At 42.9% G+C, this 12,176-nt stretch overlaps 1 protein-coding gene across 1 annotated transcript in view; it reads left to right on the plus strand.

Annotated features, from left to right (window-relative positions):
* Positions 1–3,860, plus strand: part of LOC138565897 (putative leucine-rich repeat-containing protein DDB_G0290503) — an 88,473-nt gene extending 84,613 nt beyond the window's left edge. Inside the window, exon 3 of the mRNA XM_069643033.1 lies at positions 1,751–3,860. Within this exon, the coding sequence (XP_069499134.1) occupies positions 1,751–2,191 (441 nt within the window). The 3' untranslated portion in view covers positions 2,192–3,860. The remainder of the gene's footprint in view (positions 1–1,750) is intronic.
* Positions 3,861–12,176: the final 8,316 nt, after the last annotated feature.

Genomic DNA, 12,176 nt, shown 5'->3' on the forward strand with positions numbered 1-12,176 from the left:
GTGAAAGAAAGACGTATGCTCTGCAGCAAGGCCAGCTAAGTCTATGAGGCCACAGAAACCTACACTACCTGAATGAGCAGACACCCTAAAAGTTAAATACTATAATTGTGATACAAGGCACATATCAGAGAACCACGGGACTTTGGGGAGTCCCAGTGCCACAAAAGTGGGAGAAAGAGAAGTGTCTTGTTGACTAATCCTGCTGGGATTTAGACATTTTAAATCAAACTTGAAAAAAGCTAAATAAGCAACAGTTTTTTTGTCAAGGTGGAGAGTGAAAACCATACAGAAGTTATTTAGAATTGTTACCAACAGACTCTATGTGAAGATTGTGAAGACTGTACCATTGTTTTCTAAAGGAAGTTTAAGATTGAAAACAAGTCCATTCCAAGTTCGGCCAAACAGAAGCCCATACCGAGACTATTATGGAAGCCCCCCCTTTTTCCTTTAAGCTAGGTATTTTTCTAAAGTGGTAGGGCCGGTTAGTTGTTTAGGATTTAGACAGAAGAGTTTTATTTTGGACTTTGACAAGCACCCTTAGTTTTAGTTTTAATAGGTAGGGAACTTCCCTCTTGAAATAGGGCAAGTTAGGAGTTTTCCTTTTTATTTGAATAAAACCATATTGAACATGTCACTAAGGGCCTCATTACAAGTGAGTATAAATGCTGGAAATAATGCTGGTACGACCAGCTCTGGCATTGTTACTGGACATTAACAATTGTGCCAGCCCTTCAGTGGTTTCCGTAGGATTCCATGGGAATGGGAACTTATCGTTGCTCTACCACCCGTAATTACCCAGTAATACTGGGATATCGGGCGGCAGAAACGGTAAAACGAGATTGCCGGTAAGCCACCGATACTACCAGGGACTTACCAGCAATCTCGTAATGAGGCCGTAAGTCATCCGACTACTTCTTCTGGTTCACCACATATGGTTTGAGAGGTGGGATGTGTACAACCTGACACAGAGTTGGCCCACGTAGGAGAGTCTATCCACCCGCCATCCCCATTAACAACTGAGATGGAGTCAGCCCACTTCCCAGTAGAGTTAGGAGCTGAAAAACCCCCTGGGCCAGAGACCCGGTGTCACCATACTAACCAGGGAAATAGGTTGGGCCTTGCATTCCACCCCTTAACTCCCAATGCCATTTTACCCCTCAGGAAAAATGTAAAGGGAAATAATTATCAACTCTTTAGTCCCCAATAAGGCTATAATTTCTTTAGACCTTCAGGCAGCTGTCCCCACTGGTTCGGTAATATATGTGACCCGCCTGCAAAACTTGGCGGAAGAACGGTGTAATGGTGTTACCCATTTTGTCTTGTGTGGGAGAGTTGAAATGTCTCCTCCTGAACTACTCTTTCAAACCAACTAAAGAAAAAACAACTAAACCAACTGCATCAGGCCCAGAATAAAGCAGCTGGACTTATTTCAGTGCTCGCCCTGGGACCAGGTCTCCCAAGGCTTGAAAAACTAAACTACAGATGTGAATCTCTTAGTCCCACCTTAGCCATATAGAACATTTTTAAACTTCACAAGGTGGACCTGAGTCAACTAAATCTTGGAAATGTGTGTTATGTTATGAGGGATTTACAAACATGCACCTTTTTCATGTACTTGATTGTGTGGCACGGATGATTGAAGAGAGAAGTCATGGCAAGGTGTTGAATATGTTCAACCCCTATCTATCTACTTCCTGTGTGTGTATGTTACATTATCCTTGTCATAGAATATCCCTTTCTTCTTTTACAGCTTCGTGATGCCAAGGAGTCAATTGCATACCTGAGCCAAAAGGTGGCAGAGCTGGTAACCGAGAATTCCCAGAAAGAGGCTGAAATCAATGTCCTGTCGGTGGAGCTGACAGAGTCCAAGAGCCTGCTGCGTGAAAAAAACAACGACATGGCGCATGTGAAAATACTGGTCAGGAACTTAAGCAAACAGCTTCAGAAGAAGCAACAGGAACTGGCACTCAAGTCCTACACTGAAGCGAATTCTCATGAGCCAGATTGTCCTGATTCACACAATGTGATCCACCATCACATTGAGGGGAGCTCCAAGCCGCACAGAGCAACAAACTGTTTTTCCAGGGATTATCCCGGATCTCAAATTGAGATTTGTGATCATGTCACAGAGGATCCCAAAAGGCCCCAGGCTAAGAACTCAAGGAATTCCACAGTATGTTTACTTCTCTGATTACAGTAGGAATCAAATAACAAGTTTGATGGTTAGATTTAAGGTGATGCGGATAGCATTGTGGATGTCTCTTTTGAATAAATAACATGGAACTGAATTTAAATTATAATATTTGTATAGCACTTAAGCCTGATGAATCCAGGCACCCGTGACCACCCTGACAGTGATCCAGGGCAAGATCTTTCCCCATCCTCGGCCATTATGAAAGCATAACCACAAAGGTGGTTCCATCCCTGATGATGGAGGTTTTTAAGACAGAGACTCAAGTGACCTTGAGGCATAAACCGAGGCCATTCGAAAAGATATTAATATTGCGATAAAGTTGAATTACATATATTGCTCTATTCTGCACCTCTTCATGTCAGTTCTCAGAGACAACTGCTACCAATATGAAATCGTTCTTGTGAGTAAGCTGTCACCATTAAGAAAGACCCAGATAAATTAATCATAAAATATGTCCTTCCTGCACTTTCACAGTCTAGCAGTTAATTATGCTGAGTAGGTGTATGACAATGCAATAATTATGCCTGACGTATATTATGGAATCATTGTCAGAGTCTACACTTAAGACTTCATTTATAAACTAATTCTCTTTTAAACAAAAACTGCACACAAATAATGGGACTGGATTCTACATTTGTCAGCCATGTTTTCTCATTCAAGACATTCACATTGAATTCTACTTGAAACCCCTACTCAAGTTAAAAGGCTTACTATTGGTTGGAATAGGGCACCTCTATGTGTCCGGCTGGCCACATTCAAGTTAAGGGAAGGTACAAGGGTGGCCAGTTGTTAATGTAAGAACTGCATATCTGATAATGTATTAATGATGTTAATGCTGTACTGATATTGAAAGATGTGCACAGTCAGTTTGGATGTTTTTACACTGTTTGCAGATAACAGTGGGGTTGTCCAGAGGTGATGTCTGATGCTGGTTTCATCTGTATGACTGGACGTGTGAAGGTGGAGGTCAATCATTGGTTGCTGATGCTTACCTTGTAAAAGGTACATCACCAGTCTAAGTTAAGATATGTTCTGATTGAATGCAATGTTAGAGGCCACCCCTGCAGAACTCCAAATCGTGGACAAATGGTAAAATTCCTATGCTGAATTTCAGAGCTAAGATGTCTGTGGTTGCTTCTGTTATCAGTAAGACGGAAACAAGGATTACTGTTATTCCATGTGTGTTTTTGCTTAAAACTATCATAGAAGGATTTCACTAAGGGAACAATTTTAGGAATTTTATTTCAAGTACTTTAATTTGAAACACCGGAGGGAAGTTTCGTGGCTAGTGGATGCACTATTGGATCCAACATCACCCTACATTTTTTACAAATACTGGAAGGGCTACATCTGACCTTACCGGTTATCGTGATCTGCATATCATAAGAATTTATTATGAGAGTGCAGAGACTAATTATTGTTTTCGATTTTCTAAAGCATGCAGATAGTTTGATCCGGAACCAAATCTTATGGGATGTTCTCCTAGTCCCATCCATCGAGTGACATAAACCTCATGGAGGCTTCCATCAGTGGGTTTGGTATCCATTTCTATGTCCTAGAGTTCTCACAACGGTTGCTTCAATTAAGTTAATTACTTTGTGGTAATTTACTTTGTTGCAAACACTTTGAATTACTTTGAATTTGGTACATGCATTTGAGGGTTAATGGGTCAAACAGGGTATTTGGGGACTTTGGGTAGGGGTGCAGTGAAGGAGGGACCCCCAAATAAAATTTTAAAAATAAATATTTCAAAAGAAGAAATGTTGAAATGATTGCATACAAGTAATTGACTTTGTTGTAATAACCACCATAACTGGATATTCATATCTGTTTGATGTCATGTCATCTAATGTAAATAATACTTACGTTGTGTATGGTTTAGCAACTATTTACCTTTTTGAACACTGTATACTCGTACTGCAACATCATGGCAGAGGATTTTGGTATTTTCAACCCACTGCTGTGACATCCCAGCACTTATATAGATCATTTTCTCTGCAGGCAATTGTTTTTCATTTCCTTTTGGGATTTTTAAAGTTGTGTATAGTTCTCTCATGCCTCCACTGTGTTCCCCCTGCATTTCTGGTCCCTAAGAGGGCCAACAGTGCAGAGGGTGAAAAAGGGACACCAGTGGCACATGCACAACCTACAATTGCAAATGGAGGAGGACAGGATAGAACAATCAGCAGCATGTGCTCCTCCAATGAGGAGAAGTGGCTGCACAAATGGAAGTTCGATTCCCCTCTGGACCAACTCATGCCTTCAATGGGAAATGAGTACCACAGTGTGGGCAATAATAGCTGTTAATTGTACCATCTGTTATCAAATGCTTGGAAACAGCTTTCCTCATGAGGTGGTGGTATATAGAACAGCAAATATTATTATTATATTAGAGAAGGTTAGTCTTGAACTACAGAGTGTATTTTACTTTGGGAATCTGAGTGACACGTTTCTGAGTAAAACCTTTATGCATGCTTTTTATGGGCTAAGGTATGTTCATTGATTTGTATGGCAGAGCGGGACACGGAGTGTAATGACTGCTTTCCCCACCTCGTTCCCTCTGTAATACAAATCCACTAGCGTCTGATTTTCATGCTGGTGGTAATTCTTTGGATTCCTATGGAACATTCCTGCAATTTGCACCTCCTAAAGGAAGTCAAATTAAATAGGATTCCTTTATAATTGCTGCCTGCCATGCAGAAATGGCAGACAGCATTTTCATAATTTACACTACAAAGTTTTTTATGTTTGTCATTTACGTGCTACTGGTTAATTAAAACCTTATGCATGAAGTAAACGATTATGATTAACATATAAGATACATTGGGGGTCATTCCGAGTAGGCACCGTTAAGGACATCAGTGTCGGTAAACCCTTTGCGCCCTACTACGAAGTCCCTTTGCAGCCCCGTTCTTAACGCCTGCTTTTACCAGGCGTTATGGACGGGATCTTCAGAGCTAATAACGGTACCGTAATTTACGGTACTGTTACTAGCACCCTCCCCATTCCCATTGAGCCCTCTGGGGGCTCAAATGGGAATGGGGATTGACATTTTCAATAGGGATTTACCGGTCCCGCAAAGGTCAGACTAGACCGGTAAGTCCCCATTGCACGAGGACGGACACGGTACCGGTAATGGTGCTAGTCATGGCGCTAACAGCGCCATGACTAGCACCAACCTCGGAATGAGGGCCATTGACATACACTAAAATAGAACAGGAAATTGATTAAACAAACAATTACATAATCATATAAAACATTATACAAAGTTAATCATAAAATCAACCTTATCTAAAATTCGTATCAACCTTAATAATAACCACTTAATTTAAAATCTATTTTCTAAACATAATATGCAGCCTCTAGGTACATCAATGAATCAGCAGCATAAATAGCAGTCCAAATTTGATCTGAAGCAACCATGATTAAATCACTAAGTTCTTGTAACCCCTATAATAATACCACAAAGAAGTACATGTGGTAAGTATGTGCCTAGCTGTTTCAATTTCATACTTACAAAATCGAACTTGTCTGTCTTCATATGGGATTGATGTCCATGCCCCAGTATACTCATAGCAAGGTAAAATAATAAAACAATGATACATTGGCCCTCATTCCAAGGTTGGTGGTAGTCATGGCGCTATTTGTGATGGAGTTTGCACCCTGGTCCATTCCTCCCCTACTAACACACTCTTCTCACCTGAGCTGCTGGAGTTGTCGGTCTCTTGTAGGCGCCGCCGTGCAAGGTAGTCTCTCCCCTTCTTCAGATGGACATGCTTGTCAGTGAGAGAAGCAACAGTGACCGCTGGTAAACAGCTGTCCCGTGACTCCCCTTCCGGAATCAAGCCGGAATAAGGGAAAAACCCAAATCGGGAAAAAACCCTTGGCGGAGTGTTGACTCTTTTCCAATCTGGATGACAAGACGGACCGCTGGCTGGAGAGCAATGTTTGAGATGTAATCAAAAAGGCAGGTAGCCAAGTAGAATGTTCAAAAGAGCGGATACGTAGGAGCCGCAGTCTTTGTAGGAAGTCGAACAGCTTTGCAAGTGGAGACGAGGCAATACATAGGCGGGTGTTGAATCCAAGGCGGGCCGACCAGCAGGAGGCAGAAGGTAAGAAGGGTGCATGGTCCCAGAGGATAAAGAGGGAAAAATATGAGGAGGAAGATGAGAGAGAGACAGAAAGAGAGAAGCGGTGTCCGAAGTAACGAAACCGCCAAGAGAGCAGAAACTGAAGCGAACCGCTCAGGGCAGCGGTCGGGAAAAATAATGAGAAAAGGTGGGCTTCGTATGAGATACGAACACAGGAGCACAAGGAACCTCTGACAGATCCAAAGAGGGAAGGCAGAAGTCAGGAGCGAGGAAACCCGGAACAGGAAACATCCAAGAGGGGTTGCAATGCAACATCCAGCCGGGGGGAAGACGATTAAATACTCCCAGCGGCGCTGCGCTACGTCAATGGAGCCGCATGCAAGAACACAGAGAAGGGACAAAAACACCCTACCTCTGCGTCGCCAACTCCAGCGCGGAAGTATCTGCCAATCTTGGCTACTGCCGTAGCTGCGGATGACACTATTAGCGCCATGACTACCACCAATAACGGGACCGTGTCCTGTCCCGTTCAATGGGGACTTACTGGTCCAGTCCGACCTTGGCGGGACCAGTAAGTCCCCATTGAAAGAGCCATTCCCCATTTCCATCTGAGCCCCCATAGGGGTCAATGGGAAGGGGGAAGGTGCTAATAACGGTACCGCAAATTGCGGTACCATTATTAGCTCTGAAGTCCCTTAACGGGCCCCGTCCATAGCGCCTGGTAAAACCAGGCATTAAGGAAGGGACCCGCTAAGGGACCTCGGAATAGGGCGCAAAGGGATTACCGGCACCGATGTCCTTAACGGTGCCCGGTATCTCTCTGCGCCCACCTCGTAATGAGGCCCATTATAAATATTTTAAAATCCTGACAACATTTCAATAAATATCCACTATGTTTTCTTAAGACCATGCCTAGTATAAAGTGCATACTGTTTCTTAGTATATCAAATCCCCTAAGTATTAATCATGTCCCACTGTGAGGCTTTTCTTTTCAGTTGTATATAAAAGCTAGGAATATCTGCATTATCCTGTGGAATAGTCAAATAGATATCCTTCAAAAAAGACTGCACAGTTGTCGACATCAAGCGATTTTGCTGTCCACCACAGATAGCAGTAGCTATAGTACCAAAGAAACTTTCCTGGTTCACTTGGGTGTACATTTTCTTAATGTACAATTTAGTACATTGGATCTTCCACAAAGTGGTAAGAGAGACAAGGCCCAATTTGCTTCTAATAGCTTCAATGAGGAGAGACTTGGGTAATCTTAAAGCAGATCTCCATAATGTCCCTTCAGGCTAATCAAACCATGTCACATATTTTCCCTCTTATGTTTCCAAGGCATATAAAACACCAGTTATAATACTACTTGTATAGATCTCAAGGAAACCTTCAATAGAGTAACCACCTCTTTTTGCAAGATACCTCTTAATCACATAGGGCCTCATTACGACCTTGGCGGAGGACCATGGCGCTATTAGCACCATGGTCCATGGCGCTAAGTTCCCAACTCCGCCATGGTGGATGGCGGACTTACCGCCCCATTCCGACCTTGGCGGGGCGGTAAGTCCCCAATCCCCATTTACCCTTCCCCATTCCCATTTTTGCCCCATAGGGGATAATGGGAGTGGGGAAGGCGTTAATTACGCCACCGTAAATTACGGTGGCGTAATTAACTCCATGGTCCCTTAGCGCCATGGATTTTAACACCTGCTAAAAGCAGGTGTTAAATCCGCCATGGCGCTAAGGGATCTCGTACTCAGGCGGTAAGGGTCGGCGCTGTTTACGCTGCCGTAAACCCCTTACCGCCTGGGTCGTAATGAGGCCCATTCCATTTTACCAGACAATGGCCCTCATTCCGATTATGGTGGTAGTCATGGCACTATTTGCACCATGATTGCCTCCCATACCGGTACTGACTCCGGTTTGGTTCAATGGGGACTTACCGGTCCATTCCGACCTTGGAAGGACCGGTAAGTCCCCATTTACCAAACCATTCCCCATTCCCATTTGAGCCCCCATAGGGCTCAATGGGAATGGGGAGGGCGCAAATAATGGGCCGGCGTATGCCAAGCCCGTTATTTGTGCCTAGGTTCCTTAACGGGTCCCATCCTTAACACCTGGTCAGACTAGGCGTTAAGGAAGGGACCCGCTAAGGGACCTCGTAGTAGGGTGGTAAGGGATTACTAGCACCGGTCTCCTTACCGGTGCCGGTATCCCTTACCGCCCTACTTGGAATGAGGGCCAATGTGTAAGGATAGATGTCAAAACACCTCCAATAACTCATTATTATTCCTCCAGATGAAGAGAGATTTTCTTTTTTCTCCGAGCCTGCACATCAAATATGTATTACCTTTGTTTTTTTTAATACTAATGATAAGATTATTTTCGGTAGCAAATGTATGCAGGGCCTCTAAAAGCATCTGCAAACCGATACAGGTCTTGTCCATTATGACAGTATCGTCTGGGTATGCGAACCATGTAATATCTCTATGTCCAATCTTAGGAGGAAAGCTGCATATATCACTCAAAATGGCATTTAATTCAGCTACATAAAGATTATGCAATGCAGGAAAAATCACACATCCCTGTTTTAAACCTTTATTGGTGGTAACCAGCAGTGTAAGAGATCCACCCCTATCCGGACGGATAGACACTGTAGTCTGTGTACATGGATTTAATGAAATGCAGAACTTTGATGGAAAATACCCCAGCTCTGCAATTTGCCTCAGAGCCTATCACGGTCAACACAATCAAAGACTCCGGAGTGATAAATATAGCACAAAAACAAACTACGCTCCGTACAACGAAGTTCATCAGATGTAATGTAATTTAATGTAAATATGTTGTCCAGTGTGTTAAAACCTGGCCTAAACCCAGTCTGCTGCAAAGAAAGAAGATTATTATCCCTAATCCATCTATTAAGGATATTCAATTAAAGTGTACAAATATCTTACAGCACGAGTCCAACATGGCCAGTAGCAGGTAATTAGAAGAAAAGCGAAAACCTTTGTTAAAAATAGGTATTAATATAGAATTCATCCGCTATCAGGTATTTCACTGCTTACCAAGATAGAGGTAAAAAATGTTATTAGTAATATTGACAATTTTCAGGATTACGTTTAATAACTGCATTTGAGAACCCATCGGGGCCAGGGGCTCTAGAGGCTTTCAAGCTGGTTGTGATATAGCATTTTTTTTCAAAGTTGAATGGGGGTGTAATTAAATAGTCCCTCACAAAAGTTGTGGGGGATTGTTGTACATTACATTCTACAGCAGAAATACCATTTACATCTGTATGATCATCATTCGCTAAGTACTGTCTGTAAACTTACCAACATTCCTTAGAATCATTGATCCTAAACCGATAAAAAATCATTCTCCAGTTGGAGTTATTAGTATCATGTCTATACGCCCGATACCAATTCTTAAACTTCATAAGTAAAGTGGAAATCATACTAGATCCCTCCATCCAGCTCAATGTTTTTGTACGCTTTATTATCGAATTTCCTTACCCAAAATCTTTTTCCTGGCTTGTACCACTCTGTCATAAATATGTTCATGCTTTTTCCCCATGTGTTGCATAATCCTACACCTAGTTAAAGCCATTAAAACAGAATTAAGCATATCAGTGCTCATGTGGGCCAGATTCTGTGCTTCCAAAGGTAATAACGCAAGCATTCGATCGAATGTGGCAAGATTGATATCAGTCCAAAGTATCCTATTTCCACCTGCAATAACTTAGCAATATTTAGAAACTTCATGTAGTGTGAATTTCAGGTCCTAAGTGAAGATGTCGTTTACTAAAAAATGCCATTGAAAAAATCAGTTTAGAAAGACCGCTCCTTGACCACACAGTGCAGTATTTCTAAATCGAACTGTCACGTCCCTGCCGCCAGCACACGATTGTGCGCAGGGGCTGACAGGCTCAGCGGGACCCAGAAGCGCAGGACGAGGAGAATGGGTAAGTGTGCAGGTGCATGTGTGTTGCGTGTATGTATGTGTTTTTGATTAGGGGAGTCTTGGGTGGGGAGCGATGGGGCAGGGGCTGAGAGAGAGGTTCTGGGGCAAAACCCTACATTTTAAGCTAATAGCAGGGTACAGTGGGGGGCGGGGAGAGCAAATAGGGGCTCAGGAACAATAAAAATTGGTCTTTTATCTCATGAGACCTTTAGAAATTAGGTCTTTTGACATAGAACCGAGTTTTAATACTGTATGGTTACCTAGGGGGGTGCAAACCTGTTCAAACTGTTTCATACTCTTACGTATAGCACAACTAACAAATACATACTCAACAAGGGATGCCATCACCCCATTTGTCCAAGTATTACATTGTTGGAAAATATCCAAATGAATGGGTTTATGGAAGTCCAATCCAAAACTTCAAAACATCCTAAGCCATTTTATGCCATTAGCTAGTTGAATCGATGTAGTACTGGTAGCTGCCATTTTTGTCAATTCAATAGGAAGGGGTACCACACAAATCCCACATACTTCATTCCAATCATTCATCGTATCAGAGGCAAGCTGGCAATACGAATTAGAGTTGCCCACGTCCATTAGCTCTGACCTAGGGGACTCCTCCATCCATCCTTTTATAGTATTTTCAACTAATTTGAGTATAGACTCTATATGAGTCCCACCAGGGGGAGAGTATGTATTAATAAAAAGAAACTCCACAAAATTACCCAGCCCAGATGCAATGACACTTAAGACAAATGTTGAGGTGCCAAATTTATCATACTCTCTAATCATGAGGGAACTCTTGGCTCCAATACAGAGTCCACCAGAAGAGCACCTCACCCCTGTACAAACAGCTGTGCAGGAAAGAATGTTGAATCTATCAATCAACATTTTTCTTCTAACCCAGGTTTCCTGAAGGGTAAAAATATCACAGTAAAATTCTATATTACTACCTTCTGGGCTAAGTACCGCCTTGGCGGAAAGGGGATTTACCGCCCCATTCCAAGGTTGGTGGGGCGGTAAATCCCCCTTCCGCCATTGCCCTTCCCCATTCCCATTTCTGCCCCATAGGGCTCTATGGGAATGGGGAAGGCGCTAATTACGGCACCGCAATTTTGCGGTGCCGTAATTAGCTCCGAGGTCCCAAAAAGCAGGCGTTAAAGCACCAACCCGCTAAGGGACCTCGTAGTAAGGCGGTAATGGTTAACGGTCACTGTTACCATTAACGGTGGCCGTTAACCATTACCGCCTTCCGTGTAATGAGGCCCTTAGTATTAACAGTGGCAAGTCGTTCCATTTTCCTTTGGTAAGCATTCTTAGACATTGGGCCTCATTACAACTCAGGCGTTAAGGGTTAACGCCGTCGTTAACCCTTAACGCCTGATTCCGATTTTAACGGCTGCTTATAGCAGCCGTTAAAATCCATGGCGCTAAACCGCCTTGGTGCTAATTACACCACTGTAATTTACGGTGGCGTAATTAGCGCCTTCCCCACTCCCATTATGCCCTATGGGCCAAAAATGGGAATGGGGAAGGGTAAAATGGGAAATGGGGATTTACCGCCCCACTCACGTAGTTTACACCATGGTGGTAAAGTTGGCGTACTTACCGCCTGGGTTGTAATGACCCCCATAGACAGCAAAGACTCAAACACTTTATTTGTCACTGTATTTATAGAACTAACTTGCTGAATAAGAGCAAACTCATCAGAGGGATTATTTCCTAAATTAGACATGGGTGTAATCGTACAGGGTCTACTTTGTTTATCCTTTAACTACATATGCAAAGGGCCACAGTACTTATCTACAGGTGGATCCCTTTCAATAATTTGTTTGGATGCAGTTGTCAATTCATACCTATTACCCATACTAACACATATAACATCCTTCGATTTCAATTCCGCCAGAGACCCACTATTCTTTTTGGGAGGT

This window comes from Ambystoma mexicanum, chromosome 2p, assembly GCF_040938575.1.
Source record: "Ambystoma mexicanum isolate Mex_15411 chromosome 2p, UKY_AmexF1_1, whole genome shotgun sequence".
Lineage (NCBI taxonomy): Eukaryota > Metazoa > Chordata > Amphibia > Caudata > Ambystomatidae > Ambystoma > Ambystoma mexicanum.